Raw genomic sequence first — 22133 nt, 5'->3', positions numbered from 1 at the left:
TCAAGACCTTGAAAGAAAGCTTTCCCAATTTTCTAAAAGAACAGAGGTTGGAAGCCATGTGGTCCAGAAGCTTTAATTATAGGGGTAGATAAAAGAATAGAGGTTGGAAGCCATGTGGTCCAGAAGCTTTGTAGGGGTAGATTGAGTCTCATCAACAGTAGGACATTTAAAATTTTTAGGTCATCGGTTTTATCGACTAAGTTCATCCACAAGGCCCAGAACATGCCTGCTTATGACTTTAATGGGTGGGACCTGATAGCTAACCTACTCTAGTACCTGACTTGTAAGTCCAATTAGCAAGTGGGTTGGGCTCGGGCAAACCTCAACCTAGTCATTGCAGCCATTCTAACTAGGGGTAGGAATGGGTTAGGCACCCTAGCTTTGAAGACTTGGACCTTGCATGCATGGCCCGATCAATTGTCAAGTTGGGTTTGTGCTAGAGCCATTTTAGCTAGTCCTGACCCGACCTGACTTCCTATGTACATGTGTTATATCCCACGAATATGTCACTCCAATACTGGCTAGGCAACACATGCATCTTGACCACATGCATACATGTGTGGCCCACCTGATTAACGGATGAACTAGGAACATTCGAGTGAGAAATTTATCAAATTGTTAGGTGCCCAACCGAAATTTCCAGGCTCAGGCCTTGGGCCTTTAGTGTCGGGACGTGGGCTTAAATCCAGCCCATGGAGATGACTTCTGAAAGTTTGTGCATCGCAAGCAAGATAGTTTCAGCATTTCAAGTTATAAAAGGGCTTGCACTTTTATCCTGCAATGTCCTTTACCCTCGGTAATGGGGCCCACCTTTTCGGGTGCGTGGCATGCTGATTGAAATTGGAATTTTCATATTGTGGGAGAAACCAATCACATAAAGCTTGGTAGGAGCCCAATGGCATTTTGGTCGATACTTTAAACCTTCCCAATGATCAATGGAAGGTTAATCGGCGGGAATCCAATAGCATATCAAGTTTTAAAATTTCAAAAATCTATTTTTTAATATATGTTGGGATTCCCACCCAAGTATAATAAACCTTTTCTTATTGATGGAGGAATGGATCTTTGGTGCACTGGTTAAAAAGGAATTACTTCCTTGCAGCATCTTGTCTTACGTTGATCACATGTTATTCTTAGTGACGAGTTCAACTTTGGAAGAAGAACCTCAACCAACGGATGCTGTGAAAACCTCTTTCCAAAGCATCAGTTGGTTCAAGTGGGGCCCATGGGTCATTACACCAGTCATTGATCAAATGGGTTTTCGTTGAGGATGATTGGCCATGCCCCTACCCAGATTACCAACACTTGAGTTGGATGGGGACCATTTCCACTGTCCTTTTCTTAACCGTCCATCCCTTGGAATCCAAAAAAGGGTTCAGAAAATCTGATGGTGGATTTTCTTGTGGGCATGGTTTATCCATTATGGAAGACATGAGATCAACAGTCCGGATTGTTCAAGCCATGGGCCACACTTGTGAAAGCTAAGAATATATACATATGGTTGCGTAGAGATGATATTATTCCATTCCTTAATTGGAAGAAGTAATTAAAGTTGGAAGTGGAGGGAAGGTTTTGTATCAATCTTGGAATCAAGAGTAGACCAAACAACACTTTTTTTTAATTTTTAAAATCAAACATTTGCTATAAAATGTGCATTCATTTTTACCAATAACTGCATAACAACATTTGCATCTCTCTCTCTCTCTCTCTCTCTCTCTCTCTCTCAATTCCATTTCCCCCCCAAAAAAAAAAAAAAAAACATGGTTGATTCGCTAGTCTCGATTGCTGTGGAGAAGTTGAACACCATCCTCCAGGTGTCACCAACGAGATTGAAAAGCTTTCCAGTACATTCACCTCCACTCAAGCTGTGCTTGAAGATGCTGAGTCTCGGCGTGTGAAGGACGGAGCAATGAAGACATGGTTAGTGAAGGTCAAAGATGTAGCCTACGATGTGGATGATATACTAGATGAATGGACGACAGAAACTCTCATATCAAAAGCAGCCAATGAAGGTGATGGATCCTGTTTCAGTAAGAAGAAGGTAAGAAGCTTCCTCTTGCCTGTTACTTGCTTCAATCGTGTCATGTTACGCCACAAAATTGGGAGAAGGATAAAGGAGGTGAGGTGTAGATTAGATGATATCACCAAAGAGATGAGCCAATTTCATTTTATTATGATAAACAGTGGAGTGAGTGAGAGGGTGTCTACCGAAGTGAGGTGGGGTGGGATCAGAAAGCGAGAGACAGGCTCTCTCCTCGAACCACAGTCAATTATAGGCAGAGAAAAATGAAATCCTGTACTCGCTGCTGCAGGAAGTAAATGAGGTGCCCTTTGTCATTTCTATTGTTGGGATGGGGGGCATGGGCAAAACCACCCTTGCCCAGCTCACCTACAATGATGAGAAAGTTAAGGGGCATTTCGACAAGAGAATGTGGGTGTGTGTTTCTGAAGATTTCGATGTGAAACGTATTACGAAATCAATCATAGAATCTGCAGATGAGTCTGGTTGTGAGGATCTAGGCCTGGACCTGTTGCAAAGTCGTCTCAGCCAAAAGTTGCAAGCAAAGCGATTCTTGCTTGTGCTTGATGACATTTGGAGTGAAGATAGAGAGAAGTGGGACAAACTGAGACTTCCCTTTCAAGCTGGTGCATTAGGGAGTCGAATTGTCATCACCACTCACAGTGAAAAGGTTGCATGGGCGATGCGAAGCGCTCACATACACAAATTGGTGGCCTTATCCAAAGACGAATGCTGCTTATTGTTCAGCCGTGGAGCATTCGAACATCGGAATGCTGAAGAGCATTCAGAGTTGGAAGAGATTGGAAGGGAAATTGTAAACAAGTGTGGAGGGTTGCCTCTCGCAGCAAAGACAATAGGGTGTGCCATGTGGTGGAGAAGGACGAAAAGGGAGTGGGAGCTTGTGTTGGAAAGCAAGATATGGAACTCAGGTGATATCTTGGGAGGTATTTTACCGGCTTTGTTACTAAGCTACCATGATTTACCTCCAGCTCTGAAGCAGTGCTTTGCGTATTGCTCTATTTACCCAAAAGATTGGAGGATAGAGAAGGATATGATAGTCAAGCTATGGGTGGCACAAGGTTTCATCTGCTCCAAGGGAAGTCAAGACATGGAGGAAATTGGTGGGCAATATTTTGATGATTTACTAAGACGCTCGTTGCTCCAAGATGCAGTACTCGATGATGATGATGACGACGATGATGATCAGAAATAGTCAGTTACAAGATGCATGATTTAGTTCATGATCTTGCACATTCTGTTGCAGGAAGTGAGTGTTCAGTGGTGCAGATCGGAAAGCAAGCTTCGTTAAACTTTGACAATGTCCGCCATTCTTTATTTGCCAGTGATGAAGCTGTTGATGAAGCTGATGCAGTGGCTTTCATGTCTGACACCTTGTACAAGGCCTCTAAGTTGCGAACGTTGCTACTTGACACAAGAATCTCCATGGTGCCACAAATTTTATTTAATCATTGGAGATGCCTTAGGGCATTGGACTTGAGTGGCACCGGCATTGAGAAATTGCCTCGAACAGTGGGACGGTTGAAACACTTGAGATTTCTTGATTTGTCTGGCACAGGCGTAGAAGAGTTGACAGAGGAGGTTTGTAATTGCCTAAATTTACGAACATTGAGTCTCAATTTGTGTGAGAAGCTAAAAAAGGGGCCTAGAGGGATGAAGAAAATGATTAACCTGAGACACCTAGAATTAGAAGGCACCTGTATGCTGCAGTACTTACCGCAGGTTATAGGGAAACTAACTAGCCTTCCGACGGTTTCAAAGTTCATTGTTGGGGGTGGCAACGAAGGATGTAAATGTGGAGAACTGAAACACCTCAATCATCTTCAGGGAAGTCTTCTAATTACCGGCTTGGACAAAAACAGCAGGGATGAAGCTAGAGAGGCAGAACTGAATAAGAAGCAGCACCTTCATACTCTATCCTTCAATGTTCAATGGCGTAGGATCATAGATCGAGGTCTAAATTTTGTATGATTTCATAGTCATGTGAGGCCAATGTATGATCGAAGTTTGAGTTTTGATGAACGACAGGAAGTGATTAGATCTGAAGATCTATATTTATAAAGAGTTGATAAGCCTCGAATGGATAACTTGCACCTAAGAAAAGCCTACAAAAGTGGAGTTTTCATATTTCACACTTGATCCATATAATGGGCAACTATGACTATCCCCGAGGTTTCTTCACTTGATAGACTCCAAAATCAATAGTTAAGGGGTTGATCTCTCAATTTGGGCCACTTATATGATGATCTAAGGGCTAAAATTTGATATGTATGGTTAATTTATGATACATTGGCATGGTATAAAATTTCTCATTAAACAGATCGTGGAAATCATGTGATTTAGAATTCAGAAGTCTATGTTAGTGGCATTTTTGTAATTATTGCTGATGCAAGAGTTTTATGAAATGTAACGGTTCTACATGGTCATAGGCACATTTTTAAACAATTCTTACAAAAGAATGTATATCTAAACCATTATGAACAAGGAGTTATTCGTTATGTCCTTCATGGGAAAGTACTTACGTCTAATTACGTGATGGATGGTCCGATCTTGAAATCAACGGTTAGATGGTTGGATCTATTGAATGGAGTTAGTTTCCAACCGTTAGATTTGTGTCAGGACGAGGATGTAAGACTATGATAATTGGATTGATATCGTACACACGTATATATTACGTTGAATCTTATGGTAACGCTCAAGTTTTGAAAAGTTCAAGGCGTTACAGTTTGAATTTGAGTCTAATTCGAACTCGGCTTGAAAATTTTTCGAGCTCAAAAAATCAACTGGACTCAGTTCGAACCCAGTTTCAAGCTAAGTTGAGTTAAGCTTTTTCGAGTCGAGTTTACCGAGCTAACTCGGTTTGTGTACAACTCTAGGTAGGCGGCTAAGGAATGGAATTATATGGAATATAAAACTAACCTAGTGGATGCATGGTAAAAGAGGAAGGAGAAGTTTGATTTTTCATCTACCATAGATCCTTGAAAATACAAGGGAAAAAGGAAAAAAAACAAACTTCTAAAAAGATATTAAAAATAATAGTAATGGATGAAATCTGTTTATGATAAGGTCAAGTTAGGCCACGAAATTGGGAGTAGGATAAAGGAGGTGAGGGGTAGATTAGATGATATTGAAAAAGAGAGCAGCCAACTGAGTCTTAGAGTAGGTAGTGGAGAGAAGGAGAGAGTGGATAGTCAAGTTAGGAGGGGTGAGATAAGAGACCGAGAGACAAGCTCCTTACTTGACCAGCCGTTTATTGTCGGGAGGGAAGATGTAAAAAAAAAAAAAAAAAAGGTCGTAGAATTGTTGCTGGGGGTAGTAGAGAGGTAAATGAGGTGCCCTTCATCATTTCTATAGTTGGAATGCCCTCGAAACAGTGGGAATAATAATTTCCACCGTTGAAACCTTCCCATTGCATGCAGTGATGTTTATTTGTCATCCAACCTGTTCATGAGATCACAAAGACATGGATGAAAGGAAAACACAAATATCAGCTTGATCCAAAACCTCTGTGGCCTGTAAGAATTTTTCAATGGTAGACATTCAATTCATATTGTTTCCTTTCATGTGGTCCACTTGATCTTTGTAAATACTTCACTTTTGAGCTCATGCAATGAAATTAACTGTTAAAATGGATGGACGGAGCGGATAAAATACATAAATCACGGTGGGCCCCACAGATTTTAGTCAGTACGCAATCCGCTTCCTCTCTTAACAAGCACATCGATGGTGGGCCATCAGTGTGAATGCGTGAAGTTGATTTTTGAATCTTGAGTGGTCTGTGAGTCACGAGATTCCATGCGCCGGATGACTTTGAAAAAAAACGTATGTTTGGATGCCTCTTTTATCACATCATATACGCATCTTTCTCCATTTGTGGGTCCCCTTACATTTTACCACTTTACTGGCAGCTCTTGGATGAGTGTACTGTGATATGTTGAATTGGGATATTTGGAGATTCCAATATATCAATCTGAACCGTTCACTAGATCTGGAACATAGTTTTAAGGGCTGTAATTAAAATTGACACTGAGCGGATGGTTGAGGCATTCCATAAGTATTCCTTCTCTTTCAAAGCTGTTTATTTTCTAAGCCGTGGATGGAATGGATGGGATTGACTTATAAAAGGAGTGCTTTAGAATAATAAGCCATACATCATGGTCTCTAACAAATAGATGGTTCAGATTGTTAGTTAGACTTATTTATGTGCAAACAATCTGAACCGTTAATTTTATAAGGTACTGATTGGATGCGTGGATTTGCCTGATTTTTGGTTGGTAAGCCATAGCATGCCTTCCAGAGCTAACCTCATTCTCTGCAGTTGCATCTTTAACTCTCCTCTTCTTTTCTTCTCTACATTTGCATCTTTCACTACTCTCTCCCTCTCCCTCTCCCTCTCCCTCTCTCTCTTCCATATCTTCAGACCTTCCCATCTCCTATATTTATAACCATTTGAACTCAAATTCCACCCTTCATCCCATCTACATACCAAAACAACTCTCTCCCTCTCTCTCTTCCATATCTTCAGAGTCCTTCCCATTTCCTACTTCAATACCTCTTTGAACTCAAATTCCTCCCTTCTTCCCATCTACATACCAAAACAACTCTCTCCCTCTGTCTCTCTTCCATATCTTCATAGTCCTTCTCATTTCCTATTTCTATACCTATTTGAAGTCAAATTCCTCCCTTCTTTCCATCACTGCCCAAAACAGAAGACATAGTCGATTCACTGGTCACGCTTGCCATAGAAAAATTGGCCAAAGTTCTTGAAGATGAGGTGGTTTTGTTGGTGGGTGTCACAAACGAGATCAAAAAGCTTTCCAGTACGTTCACCTTGATCCAAGCTGTGCTTAAAGATGCTGAAACTCGGCGAGTGAAGGACGAAGCGGTGAAGAAGTGGTTAGATAAGCTCAAAGACGTGGCCTATGATGTGGATGACATACTAGATGAATGGATGACGGAAGCTCTCAAATCCCAAGCACCTGATGAAGACGGTGGGTCCTGTTTCAGCAAGAAGAATGTAAGAAGCTTCCTGTCGCCTGTTAACTGCTTCAATCATGTCGTGTTACGCCCAAAAATTGGGAGTAGGATAAAGGAAGTGAGGGGTAGATTAGATGATATCGCCGAAGAGATGAACCAATTTAAATTTATTATGAGTGAGAGAGTGTATACTGAAGTGAGGCAGGGTGGGATGAGAGAGCGAGAGATAGGCTCTCTCCTCGACCCAAAGTCAATTATAGGCAGAGAACGTGAAAAAAATGAAGTCATAGACTTGCTGCTGCAGGAGGTAAATGAGGTGCCCTATGTCATTTCTATTGTTGGGATGGGGGGCATGGGCAAAACCACCCTTGCCCAGCTCACCTACAATGATGAGAAAGTCGGGGGGCATTTCCACAAGAGAATGTGGGTGTGTGTTTCAGACGATTTTGATGTGAAACGGGTTACAAAATCAATCGTAGAATCTGCAGATGGGTCTGGTTGTGAGGATCTAGACCTGGACACGTTGCAAAGGCGTCTCAGCGAAAAGTTGCAAGCACAGCGATTCTTGCTTGTGCTTGATGACATTTGGAGTGAAGATAGAGAGAAGTGGGACAAACTGAGACTTCCCTTTCAAGCCGGTGCATTAGGGAGTCGAATTGTCATAACCACTCGCAGTGAAAAGGTTGCACAGGCGATGCGAAGCACTCAAATACGCAAACTGGCGGCCTTATCCGAAGACGAATGCTGGTTATTGTTCAGTGGTGGAGCATTCGAACATCGGAATGCTGACGAGCGTTCAGAGTTGGAAGAGATTGGAAGGGAAATTGTAAACAGGTGTGGAGGGTTGCCTCTCGCAGCAAAGACAATAGGGTGTGCCATGTGGTGGAGAAGGACGAGAAGGGAGTGGGAGCTTGTGTTGGAAAGCGAGATATGGAACTCAGCTGATATCTTGGGAGGTATTTTACCGGCTTTGTTACTAAGCTACCATGATTTGCCTCCCGCTCTGAAGCAGTGCTTTGCGTATTGCTCTATTTTTCCGAAAGATTGGGAGATAAAGAAGGATACGATAGTCAAGCTATGGGTGGCACAAGGTTTCATCTGCTCCAAGGGAAGTCAAGACATGGTGGAAATTGGTGGGCAAAATTTTGAAGATTTACTAAGACGCTCGTTGCTCCAAGATGCAAAACTCGACCGTGACAAGAACATAGTCAGTTGCAAGATGCATGATTTAGTTCATGATCTTGCACAATCTGTTGCAGGAAGTGAGTTTTCAGTGGCGCAGATCGGAAAGCAAGCTTCGTTAAACTTCGACAATGTCCGCCATTCTAATTTATTTGCTAGTGATGAAGCTGTTAATGAAGCTGATGAAGTGGCTTACATTTTGGCCACCTTGTATAAGGCCCACAAGCTGCGGACGTTGTTCCTTGACTCAAGAATCTCCATGGTGCCAAGAATGTCATTCCATCATTGGAGACGCCTTAGGGCATTGGACTTGAGTTATACCAGCATTACGAAATTGTCTCCAACGGTGGGACATTTGAAACACTTGAGATTTCTTGATTTGTCAGGCACAGACGTAGAAGAGTTGCCAGAGGAGGTGTGTAATTGCCTAAATTTACAAACATTGAGACTCAATGATTGTGGGGAGCTAAAAAAACTGCCTGGAGGGATGAAGAAAATGATTAACCTGAGACATCTAGAAATTGAAAATTCAGATGATCTGAGGTACTTACCGCAGGGTATAGGGAGTGTAACTGGCCTTTGGACGTTAACAACCTTCATTGTAGGGGGTGGGGACGAAGGATGGAAATGTGGAGAACTGAAACACCTCAATCATCTTCAAGGAAGTCTTAAAATTACCGGCTTGGACAAAAACAGGAGCGGGGACGAAGCTAGAGAGGCAGAACTGAATAAGAAGCAGCACCTTCATACTCTATCCTTCTACTATAAGTTTGAAGATGGTGAGCTGTTGGATGAAGAGGTGAAGAGAATGGAGGACGTGCTTGAAATTCTCCGGCCCCACACAAACTTGAAAGAGTTGGCAATACGTTATTACAGAGGTTCGAAGCTTCCCAAGTGGATAGAGGATCCGGTGTTCTCCAATCTAGTCAGGATGACACTCTCGTCTTGTTGGGAGTGTAAACAATTGCCAGGTTTTGGGAAACTGCCGTCCCTTAAATACCTTTCTATTTCGTACAATGAAGTGGTAAGAAAGGTGGGTGTTGAGTTTAGTGGGGTTGATAACAATGACGGAAGTGGATGTGTTGTCTCATTCCCCAAGTTGGAGACCCTCATCTTCTGGGACATGATAAATTGGGGGGAGTGGGAATTGAGAGGTGGAGATGGAGAGGTTATGCCATCACTCCTTGAATTAGAAATACGTGGTTGCCTAAAGCTGAGGGAGTTGCCAACCAACCTTCCACCGCTCCTCCAGAAGCTGAGTTTACAAATAAGTAACGAAGGGATGTTGTCATCGGGAGGGACCTTACCCGTCCTCCCCAGCCTCAAACATTTGATTATTAGCTGGAGTGATGAGCTGAAATCGTTCCCTTGTGGTTGGTTGGGACAATTCAAAGCCCTCAAGACTCTGGAAATCGACAACTGTCCGGAGTTGGAGTCTCTACCAGATGAGGAGTTTCAACAGCTCACCCTGCTTCAAGAATTGATCATCTTCTATTGTCCACTCTTAAGAAGGCGCTACGGAGATGGAGGAGAAGATCGGGACAAGATTGCTCAAATCCCCAGTATATCAATTACTGGGTAAAAGGTGCATAGGATTTTCTCTTCTTTTTTGTTGGTTTTTTTAATTTTAAGCTGTTTATCAGATGTTGAATGTATTTTAGTTGGTTCAACGTGTGACCTTGTTCTCTGTTTCGGAGGTCAGGTTTTATGCCCCCCTCCCCTCTATCTTATCTACCTTTTTCTTTCGTTTTTTTTTATTAATCAAGCTTATGATGGTCCCATCAACCTTCACACACGCACACACGCACACATGTATACAGGATAGTCGGTCAAACGTGTGACAATTTCATTCCAGACATGTACACATGCAGGGGCCACCTAGTGAGCGGCTTTAATGTATTACTCGAGAGAGATTTTAATTATCTGGCAGTGTATTGCAGGAAGTGACTTTTCACTGGTGGAGATCGGAAAGCAAGCTTCATTAAACTTCAACAGCGTCTGTCATTCTTTATTTGCCAGTGATGGAGCTGTTGATGAAGCTGATGAAGTGGCTTACATTTTGGCCACCTTGTATAAGGCCCACAAGCTGCGGACGTTGTTCCTTGGCTCACGAATCTCCATGGTGCCAACAATGTCATTCCATCATTGGAGACGCCTTCGGGCATTGGACTTTGAGTTATACCAGCATTCAGAAATTGTCTCCAACGGTGGGACATTTTTATGCTTAATATAATAGTATACATCCAAACTTAAATTTTTAATGGATTTGGGGTAATCTTTCAATTATCTGAGCCATTTGTTTGATTCAAATTCCCTTAAATGGGTGATAGTCAATTAAATATCTTCAATTTGTGGAACGTGGCATATGTGCTTGAGATCTAAGCTGTACATAGATGTTGCTCACCGTGTATTACACGTGCGAAAATGAAGCCATTCTCGACCACAATAGTAGCCTAAAATGTCTTTCTTGCATGCATTTCTTTTTAATGCATTATAGCTCATTTTATATGTGAAAAAGCCAAAATTTTCCCCAAAAGCATTTAAACAGTGGACCCAATGTGATGGATTACTTGGATCTTACATATGTGTGCCATGTGGCATGAACTTATATAAGTGGAAGAGCCAATATTTTCCTCTCATGTGGCCCACTTGAGTTTTAGATCTGCCTAAGTTTTGGTCGCATGTTCTAAAATGGGATTGAAAAATAGCTGGATAGGGTTGGCTTTCTCATAAACATTACGGTGGGCCTCACCTCCCTTCCCAGCACAAGAACTTGCGAGAACTTCTTGCAAAATGCTTTGGCAAGAAATCCTCGTCCAGATAAATCACATATATACATCACTGAGGGCACCACAGCCAGAGGTCTCACCCACCTCGGTGGATCCGAGGTCTCACCTAACCAGCACCTTTTGGGGTGATAGTTGTGCCACACACTTATTAATGTGTTGACATCACCAAGTTTTGTGGGACACTATAATATATGTGTCATATCCACACTATCTATCCATTATATGAGATCATTTTAATGCATGGGCAGTGTTGTACATATTTCTAACCTTTCTAATAATTTTTAGGAAATTCAATTGAAAAGGACATGTTATAGTAATGAAAAGATATTGCTGGCTAATATTTTCCTGAGATGCTTGGAGTGCTTTTTTTTATGGAATCACAATTAAGAGAATGACAAGACAGTGAGAGAAATTCGAAAGCAAACCAAGCAACTGATAACCATCGGGAGATCGATTTAGCGGTCAATAGTCATCCAAGAAATCAATTTAATGACCAATAGTCATTCAAGAGATCGATCAAGCGACCAATAGTTATTTAGAAGGCAAACCAAGTAGTCAATGATTATTTAAAAGCTCGATCGAGCAGCCTAGCAGAATGCAGTTGAATCAGCAAAGAGGCCTAGAGTACTGGTTATTGGGACAAGTGGCAAGGAAGTCTCCAAAAGGTTGAATCATTTGAATGGTTACAACGACTGTTAGAATGTGGGAAGCATCCTGAAAGTCAAGTAGTACTGAAACGATTATAGCAACAGTCAGAACATGGAAAGAATCTAGATGACTAGTGTAAAGCTATAAATAAAAGAGGAATGCAAGAGGAAAATCTCATCTCGTACCAATCCAATCGAAACCAAATATTATCTTTTAATTATCCTTTTAATTATCCTGTAGCTTGCATTCTATAAGGAAATCACTTTACTTTTGTGCGAAGTAAGTTATTTACATTCCATAGTGAATTCACTTTACTTTTATGCAAAGTAAGTAATATTCCTTAGTGTATTTATTTACTTTCAGCTTGCCATTTACATTTTGTAGTGTAATCCATAGTGATTAATCAAGTAGCCGATGCTTTTAGCTATAATTGAAGTCTAGACTCACATGATGGTTTTTATCCTGTTTTAGGAAAGGTGTTTTGCAATTGTTCTTAATGACCGATGGCAAGAATCCCTTTCTCATTTCCTTTATTCTTTAATGAAAAGTCTTTTCAAATGGAACGTAAATGTATAACCAATCATCACATGATAAACCCCACTCTCTGTGGATTACCTGATCCCATTTACACATTGAGTGACTGAATAGGCAATCAACCTTATAAGATTGACGCACCTTGAGCTGCAATTTCAATTCTGCCATGCCTACATCCAAGAGCAGGAAACAAATAGCAATAGACAGGATGGCAGAACCTAGAGTACAGTGTATGTGGCGGTGGAAACTGCCGGACAAGTTGAATGAAATCCGATTGCAAGTTTCTCGGTATGCTGTTATGGTATTCAGTAAACTCTGCCTACCCCACTGTGAATGTGAGTGGTTGTCCATCTGTTGAGTTACACCTGAGTAACGAATTTGATGGAAAATACACACCATCAGAGCCCCACTTACCAAACTTATGGTTGGTATCCCATCCCCATGATTCCCTTTGGTGTGGCCCACCTGAGTTGTAGATCTGAGTAATATTTTTTCTACAGGCTTAGAATCGAGGATAGAACCTGATTGATGGAGTGGATGTTACAAACACATCATGGGCCCCATAGAGATTGGTGTTTTACTCGCTGCCTATTGCCATCCACAGTGGAGCCACTTCTGCACGGATATGATGTTGTAGGCATGTGATGAGGTGGACTAGATTCATCTTCAACACCTATTTTAGGTTCTGTTGAACCCATCATGTTGTAATAGTAAAATCCACTCCATCCATTAGGTGGGATGTTCACATCCTATCCCAAGGGTAACATAGGATGGCTGAAAATGGATGCACACGTTCCACACCTTTCTAATATGTGGCCTCATTTTGTTGTTTTGAAATTCATTTCCAGGCTTTCTTTATATATATATATATAATTTACGTAGGCAGCTAAGGAATGGAATTATATGGAATATAAAACTAATATAGTGGCTGCATGGTAGAAGAGGGAGGAGAAGATTGATTTTTCATCTACGATAAATCTTTAAATATACAAGGATAAAAGGGAAAAAAAATAATCTAAAAAGATATTAAATTAATAATAATGGATGAAATCTGCTTATAATGCACTTGATATTGCTTACATAAGACTTTTTATGACTTTATTAAAATAGTAAACTTTCTTAAAAATAATAAAAATGCCTAATATTACCCAAACTCTCATGAAAGACTCAAAACAGAGATTTCAAGAAACACCCTAGAAATAGCAAACGTATAACTTATTAAAAATAATACATTTCAACTCTAACTCAAAATTAACCTTCAAGGGGATAATTTCAACTGGACCCATGGATATCAATGCTCATTAACCACCGTTCAATTCATCTACTTCTTTATTTTTATTTTTATTTTTACACACCCCACACACTCACGCTAGTGGAATTTCACCACCTATGGATACTCGAACCCTTGACCGGGTGTTGAAACTCCGGAGAGTCTACCACCCGAGCAAGAGTAAGGATCTAGATCATCTTAATCATAGGGTGTGTGGTAATGAATCACATCTCTCTTATTTAATCAATGTTATTGTTTACTTCTACAGTTCACACTCTTAGACTCTACCTATGAATTCTTGAGTAATAGGTCCACAAAATCACACTTAAAAGAATCTGAACCACCCGACTCGCACCCATCCAATGTATTTTAGGTAATAGTGGTCAGTAATCCACATTCAGTTGAAGAAATTAGGCTGGAGTCATGTGCATGACCTTATAAATTTTGGGTTATGCTTAGGCTCAAGTCATATAAGCCTGACCTGATCCAACTTAACTTTATATATTCATGTTTTATGTTCTATGAATATGTTATTCTAATCTTTATTAAGGTAATCATCAGTCTTAAATTCTGACCTCTGGTTTTATTTCTCTAAAATATCTATTTATTTATTATGCATGTGTGATTCACTTAGATAGTGGATAGAATGAAAAATTCAAAGAAAAAAAAAAACACCCATAGGAATTTTATCAATTTTCAAGTTGGGTTTGGGTTTGAGCCATTTTGGCCAGTCTCGACTCGACTTGACTTTGTATGTGCATGTGTTACTCCAATGTTATATCCCACAAATATGTCACTCCAATACTGGCTAGGAAACACATCTATGTTGACAATAGGCATACATGTGTGGCCCACTTGATCAACGGATGAACTAAGAACATTCAAGTGAGAAATTTATCAATTTGTTAGGAGCCCAACCGAAATTTCCAGGCTCAGGCCTTGGGCCTTTAGTGTCAGGACGTGGGCTTTGATCCAGCCCATTGAGATGACTTCCGAAAGTTTGTGCATCGCAAGCAAGATATTTTCAGCATTTCAAGTTATAAAGAGCTTGTACTTTTATCCTGCAATGTCCTTTACCCTCGGTAAGCCCACCTTTCCGGGTGCGTGGGCATGCTGATTGAAATTAGAATTTTCATTTTGTGGGAGAAACTAATCACACAAAGCCAGGTAGGAGCCCAATAGCATTTTGGTCGATACTTTAAACTTTCCCAATGATCAATGGAAGGTTAATTGGCGGGAATCCAATAGCATATCAAGTTTTAAATTTTCTAAAATCTATTTTGAAATATATGTTGGGATTCCCACCCAAGTATAACAAACCATTTCTTATTGATGGAGGAATGGATCTTTGGTGCACTGGTTAAAAGGAATTCCTTCCTTGCAGCATCTTGTCTTACCTTGATCACATGTTATTCTTTGTGACGTGTTCTACTTTGGAAGAAGAACCTCAACCAACGGATGCTGTGAAAACCTCTTTCCAAAGCATCAGTTGGTTCAAGTGGGGCCCATGGGTCATTACACCAGCCATTGATCAAATGGGTTTTCATTGAGGATGATTGGCCATGCCCCTACCCACATTACCAACACTTAGAGTTGGATGGGCACCATTTCCACTGTCCTTTTCTTAACCGTCCGTCCCTTGGAATCCAAAAAAGGGTTCAGAAAATCTGATGGTGGATTTTCTTGTGGGCATGGTGGAAGACATGAGATCAACAGTCCGGATTGTTCAAGCCATGGGCCACACTTGTGAAAGCTAAGAATATATGCATATGGTTGCGTAGAGATAATATTATTCCATTCCTTAATTGGAAGAAGTAATCAAAGTTGGAAGTGGAGGGAAGGTTTTGTATCAATCTTGGAATAAAGAGTAGACCAAACAACACTCTTTTTTATCAAACATTTGCTATAAAATGTGCATTCATTTTTACCAATAACTGCATAACAACATTTGCATCTCTCTCTCTCTCTCTCTCTCTCTCTCTCTCTCTCTCTCAATTCCATATCTTCAAAGTCCTTCCCATTTTCTATTTCTAAACCTCTTTGAACTTAAATTTTTTCTTTCTTCCCACCCCCCCCCCCCCCCCCCCCCCCAAAAAAAAAAAAAAAAAAAAAACATGGTTGATTCGCTAGTCTCGATGGCTGTGGAGAAATTGAACACCATCCTCCAGGGTGAGGTGGCTTTGTTGGTGGGTGTCACCAATGAGGTCGAAAAACTTTCCAGTACATTCACCTCCATTCAAGCTGTGCTTGAAGATGCTGAGTCTCGGCGTGTGAAGGACAGAGCAGTGAAGACATGGTTAGAGAAGGTGAAAGATGTAGCCTACGACGTGGATGATATACTGGATGAATGGATGACGGACGCTCTCATATCAAAAGCAGCCGATGAAGGTGATGGATCCTGTTTCAGCAAGAAGAATGTAAGAAGCTTCCTCTCGCCTGTTACTTGCTTCAATCGTGTCATGTTACGCCACAAAATTGGGAGTAGGATAAAGGAGGTGAGGGGTAGATTAGATGATATCGCCAAAGAGATGAGCCAATTTCGTTTTATTATGATAAATAGTGGAGTGAGTGAGAGGGTGTATACTGAAGTGAGGCAGGGTGGGATGAGAGAGCGAGAGATAGGCTCTCTCCTCGACCCAAAGTCAATTATAGGTAGAGAACGTGAAAAAAATGAAGTCATAGACTTGCTGCTGCAGGAGGTAAATGAGGTGCCCTTTGTCATTTCTATTGTTGGGATGGGGGGCATGGGCAAAACCACCCTTGCTCAGCTCACCTACAATGATGAGAAAGTCAAGGGGCATTTCCACAAGAGAATGTGGGTGTGTGTTTCAGACGATTTTGATGTGAAACGGGTTACAAAATCAATCATAGAATCTGCAGATGGGTCTGGTTGTGAGGATCTAGACCTGGACCTGTTGCAAATTCGTCTCAGTGAAAAGTTGCAAGCAAAGCGATTCTTGCTTGTGCTTGATGACATTTGGAGTGACGATAGAGAGAAGTGGGACAAACTGAGACTTCCCTTTCAAGCCGGTGCATTAGGGAGTCGAATTGTCATTACCACTCGCAGTGAAAAGGTTGCAGGGGCGATGCGAAGCACTCACATATACAAACTGGCGGCCTTATCCGAAGACGATTGCTGGTTATTGTTCAGCCGTGGAGCGTTCGAAAATCGGAATGCAGAAGAGCGTCCAGAGTTGGAAGAGATTGGAAGGGAAATTGTAAACAATTGTGAGGGGTTGCCTCTCTCCACAAAGACAATAGGCTGTGCCATGTGGTGGAGAAGGACGAGAAGGGAGTGGGAGCTTGTGTTGGAAAGCAAGATATGGAACTCGGGTGATATCTTGGGAGGTATTTTACCGGCTTTGTTACTAAGCTACCATGATTTACCTCCAGCTCTGAAGCAGTGCTTTGTGTATTGCTCTATTTTCCCAAAAGATAGTTGGATAGAGAAGGATAGGATAGTCAAGCTATGGGTGGCACAAGGTTTCATCTGCTCCAAGGGAAGTCAAGACATGGAGGAAATTGGTGGACTGTATTTTGAAGATTTACTAAGACGCTCGTTGCTCCAAGATGCAAAACTCGACCGTGACAAGAACATAGTCAGTTGCAAGATGCATGATTTAGTTCATGATCTTGCACATTCTGTTGCAGGAAGTGAGTGTTCAGTGGTGGAGAACAGAAAGCAAGCATTGGAGTTGAGTGAAGCTGATGCAATGTTGAAACTAAACAATGTGCGCCATTCTACAGTAACTGTCAGTGTTGAAGCTGATGCAGTGGCTTTCATGTCCGACACCTTGTACAAGGCCTCTAAGTTGCGAACGTTGCTACTTCACACAAGAATCTCCGTGGTGCCACAAATTTTATTTAATCATTGGAGATGCCTTAGGGCATTGGACTTGAGTAACACCAGCATTATGAAATTGTCTCCAATGGTGGGACAGTTGAAACACTTGAGATTTCTTGATTTGTCTCGCACATGCATAGAAGAGTTGCCAGAGGAGGTGACTAATTGCAGAAATTTACAGACCTTGAGAGTCAATGGCTGTTATAATCTAAGAAAACTGCCTAGAGGTCTGAGGAAACTGATCAGCCTGAGACATCTAGAATTGGAAAATTCATATGATCTGAGGTACTTACCGCAGGGTATAGGGAGACTAACTAGCCTTCGGACAGTTTCAAAGTTCATTGTTGGGGGTGGCAACGAAGGATGTAAATGTGGAGAACTGAAACACCTCAATCATCTTCAAGGAAGTCTTCGGATTACCGGCTTGGACAAAAACAGGAGCAGGGACGAAGCTAGAGAGGCAGAACTGAATAAGAAGCAGCACCTTCATACTCTATCCTTCAACTACAAGATTGAATCTCGTAATCTGTTGGATGAAGAGGTGAAGAGAATGGAGAACGTGCTTGAATTTCTCCAGCCCCACACTAACTTGAAAGAGTTGGCAATACTGTTTTACAGAGGTTCGAAGCTTCCCAAGTGGATAGAGGATCCAGTGTTCTCCAATCTAGTCAGCATCACACTCTTGTTTTGTGAGGAGTGTAAACAATTGCCAGGTCTTGGGAAACTGCCGTCCCTTAAATACCTTCAAATTGGAGGCACGAGAAAGGTGAGAAAGGTGGGTGTTGAGTTTAGTGGGGTTGATAACAATGACGGAAGTGGTGGTGTTGTCTCATTCCCCAAGTTGGAGACCCTCATCTTCTGGGACATGATAAATTGGGAGGAGTGGGAATTGAGAGGTGGAGATGGAGAGGTTATGCCATCTCTTCTCCAATTAGAAATATTTGATTGCCCAAAGCTGAAGGAGTTGCCCAGCAACCTTCCACCGCTTCAAGAATTGCAGATCCACAGTTGTCCACTCTTAGAAGAGCGCTACGGAGGTGGTGTAGAAGAACGGGATAAGATTGTTCAAATCTCCAATATATCAATTGATTTGTAAAAGGTGCATAGGATTTTCTTTTGCTTTTGTTTATAGGAAATGTATTGCTTCTCCCTGTAACTCCTCTTCTTTTTTATTCATTTTCTTTTTTGTTTGTTTTTTTAATTTTAAGCTGTTTATCAGATGTTGATTGTATTTTACTTAGTTCAACGTGTGATCTTGTTCTCTGTTTTGGAGGTCAAGTTCTATGCCCCCCTCCCCTCATCTTATGTATTTATTTTTTTTTCTTAATAAAGCTTATGATGGTCCCGTCTACCTTCACACACGCACACATGTATATTGGATAGTCGGTCACACGTGTGACAATTTCATTCCAGACATGTGCACATGCAGGGGCCACCTAGTGAGCGGCTTTAATGTTTTACACGAGAGAGATTTTGATTATCTGGCAGTGTTTTGACGGTTGACACACAAGCGGGTCTAACCAATTCCACTACAATACACAATTTATGGAACGTGGCATATGTGCTTGAGATGTAAGCTGTAGATAGATGTTGCTTACACATGCGAAAATGAAGCCATTCTGCACATTAGCTGACCACAATATTAGCCTAAAATGTCTTTCTTGCATGCATTTCTTTTTATACATTATTGGGTGGGGCCCACCTTAATGCTTCTGTAATGTTTGTTTTCCATCCAAACTGTTGATAGGGTCACATAAACCTGGATGAAGGGAAAGAAAAAAAACAAATATTAGGTATGGTCGATCACCATTGTTTGCTACGGTATGGTCCACAGGATATTTGAATCCGCTTCATTTTTGGGCTCAAGCCCTGAAATGATCTGGGAAAACGGATGTACGGCGTGAACATCATTGGGTGGGGCCGGGGCTGCACCTAAACCCGATTGATGGGCCCCATAGAGATTGGTGTTTTACTCCAAATGCAGAACTCGATGAAGACAATAACATATGCAAGTGCAAGATGCATGATTTAGTTCATGATCTTGCGCAATCTGTTGCCAGAAGTGCCTGTTCGGTGGTTGAGTTCAAAAAGGAGGCCTCATGAAACTTAAGCAATGTCCGACATTCTTTATTAATTGTCAGTGATGAAGCTGATGAAGTGACTTCCATTTCGGCCACCTTTCATAACGCCTACAAGTTGCGGACGTTGCTACTCAACTCAAGAATTTCGAAGGTGCCACAAAAATTTTTTCATCATTTGAGATGCCTTAGGGCATTGGGCTTGAGCCACACTCGCATTAAAGAACTGCCTCAAACAGTAGGAATGTTGAAACACTTGAGATATCTTGATTTGTCTGAGACAGACATAGAGGAGTTGCTAGAGGGGGTGAGTAATTGTGGAAACTTGCAGACCTTAAAACTCAATTACTGTTATAGACTAAGAAAACTGCCTAGAGGGATTAGGAAAATGATTAGCCTGAGACATCTAGAATTAGAAGGCACCCAAATGCTGAAGTTCTTACCACAGGGTATAGGGAGACTAACTGGCCTTTGCAGTTACAAAATTTCATTGTGGGGGGTGGTGGCGAAGGATGTAAATGTGGAGAACTGAAACACCTCAATCATCTTCAAGGATTTCTTTGGATTACCAGCTTGGAAAAAATCAGGAGCAGGGACGAAGCTAGGGAGGCAGAACTGTATAAGAAGCAGCACCTTCATTTTCTAATCTTGGATTACCACGAACGCGGTGAGCTGTTGGATGATGAGGTGAAGAGAATGGAGGATGTGCTTGAAATCCTCCAGCCCCATACAAACTTGGGGAGGCTTTACATATTTGAATACAAAGGTTCCAAGCTTCCCAAGTGGATAGAGGATCCGGCGTTCTCCAATCTAGTTGAGGTGATACTCAAGCTTCGTAGCAACTGTAAACAACTGCCGGGTCCTGGGAAACTACCATTCCTTAAATACCTTTATATTTGGGGAATGAAAGAGATGAAAAAGTGGTGACTTTACCAGGGATGATTACAATGACGGAAGTGGTGGTGGTTGTGTTTCATTCCCGAAGCTGGAGACCCTCATCTTCGAAGACATGCCAAATTGGGAGGAGTGGGAATTGAGAGGTGGAGGTGGAGAGGTTATGCCACCGCTCCTCAAGAAGCTGGGTTTAGTAAACATAAGTAATGAAGTGATGTCATCTGGACGGCCCTTACCTGTCCTTCCCAACCTTAACCACTTGAGGATTGATATGATTCATGAACTAACATCACTACCCAGTGGTTGGTTGGAACAACTCAAAGCCCTCCAAACTCTGGAAATCTTCTATTGTCCAAGGTTGGAGTCTCTACCAGAGGAGTTGAAACACCTCACCATGCTTCAAGAATTAAAGATCTGGTACTGTCCAGTCTTAGAAAGGTGCTACCAAGAAGGAAGAGAAGATCGGAACAAGATCACCCACATCCCCAATATCAACATTAGTTGAATGATTTGAAGAGGAAATCAACCCCAACTTTTCATTTGCTTTTGTTTGAAGAAATTGTGTTATTGTTGTAACTGTTCTACTTTCTAAGTCATTTTCTTTTTACATTTTTTTTCTTTCTTTTTCTTAATGATCCATCAATCCATGAAGATTAGTTTGTTTCACATAATCTAATTCCTTGTTTTGGAGGTCAGGTTCTTTGCCCCCCTCCAATCTTATGTAATTTTTTCTTTTTACTACTAAAGCTTATGGTGCCACTCGAGTGTCATGGCAGACAATCAGGGCTTCCTTGAAGTATTAACAGTCCTGATGTGCCCCAAAAAAATCTTGATCTTTTGGATTCAAAGATCACAGCCGATGATTTTCATGCCTTTTCCATGTAATGATACTTGAGTTGAAAGTACTTAAATTGTAAGGAGGTCCCACCTAAGAGTGTACTTATTAATTCTTTCCAAGGAATTATGATAAAATATTTTTGTGCTTGTTTTTCCAAACTCAATCTTTTAATGGATCTGGGGTTATCTTTCATTGATATGAGCCATTTGTTTGATGGGCCTCCCCTTAAATGGGAGGTAACTGAAATATCTTCAATTAGAATCTCTCAATCTTTTTCCCCCATTCCTTTAATTAGAATCCAATAATATTTCAGTTTTCATTCCATGTGCTTTCAGTCGTTGATTTTGATGGTGTCGCCAATGAATTGATCAGCCTAGCTTTGCACCGGCAGTCTTTACATTGGAATACACTTTTTTTACAGGGGCCACACATGTTGTGGATATCGTAAAAACGTTTGCATAGCTTTGATTTGTTCTGTAAATTGTGGCATGCATAATAAATGGACAACCTCTAACACCATTTTCACATGCAAAGCCCATAAGAGGCTTGTATATTAAGAACATCAATGAAAGTGGAATGTTAGAATTAGAAAGGACTCTACACTTGGAAAATGATTCTTTATCATTAACATCCTAGAAACTAACACACATAGGAGCAACTCATGTGACAACATAGCATATGTGCTTGAGATCCAAGCCTTGCATCAGGTGTTGCTCATAAATCAAGCTTAAAATGTCTTTCGTGCATACATTTCTTTTTATACACTATAGCTCATCTTATTAGTGGAAAAGCAAAAAAGAAAAAATCCCCAAAAGCATCTAAACAGTGGGCCTAATCCGATGGATGGCTTGGATCACACAAATGTTTGCCACGTGTGGCATGAACTTGTATAAAGGAAGTAATTTTTGAAAAGACCTGCAACTTACATGCCCATGTCAACACACGAATAGCAACTAGCAAGAGGTTAGTTTGGTGAGAGGCAGGCTCCTCCACAGTCCTTGAAGCATAAGCTTGTGTTGTGTGTCATGTACACTTGAGTGT

General features: G+C 41.2%; 3 protein-coding genes across 3 annotated transcripts; all 3 read left to right on the top strand.

The window, feature by feature from the left end:
- The first annotated feature begins 1909 nt into the window (after positions 1-1909).
- LOC131251876 (putative disease resistance protein RGA3) lies at positions 1910-3709 on the top strand. The gene is made up of 2 exons (XM_058252869.1): positions 1910-2119; positions 2313-3709. The coding sequence occupies exons 1-2, from the start codon at positions 1910-1912 to the stop codon at positions 3231-3233; spliced, it is 1131 nt and encodes a 376-aa protein (XP_058108852.1). The 3' UTR covers positions 3234-3709.
- Positions 3710-6380: 2671 nt separating this feature from the next.
- On the top strand, positions 6381-18489 carry LOC131250831 (putative disease resistance protein RGA3). The gene is made up of 2 exons (XM_058251172.1): positions 6381-9782; positions 18382-18489. Exon 1 carries the CDS (start codon positions 6990-6992, stop codon positions 9777-9779), a length of 2790 nt encoding a protein of 929 aa, XP_058107155.1. The 5' UTR covers positions 6381-6989; the 3' UTR covers positions 9780-9782; positions 18382-18489.
- Positions 15536-18489, top strand: LOC131250830 (putative disease resistance protein RGA3). The gene has a single exon (XM_058251171.1). The coding sequence runs from the start codon at positions 15553-15555 to the stop codon at positions 18376-18378; it is 2826 nt and encodes a 941-aa protein (XP_058107154.1). The 5' UTR covers positions 15536-15552; the 3' UTR covers positions 18379-18489.
- Positions 18490-22133: the final 3644 nt, after the last annotated feature.

Source organism: Magnolia sinica, chromosome 7, assembly GCF_029962835.1.
Source record: "Magnolia sinica isolate HGM2019 chromosome 7, MsV1, whole genome shotgun sequence".
Lineage (NCBI taxonomy): Eukaryota > Viridiplantae > Streptophyta > Magnoliopsida > Magnoliales > Magnoliaceae > Magnolia > Magnolia sinica.
Note: the sequence above shows the minus strand (reverse complement) of the source record. Positions and strands in the feature narration are given on the sequence as shown.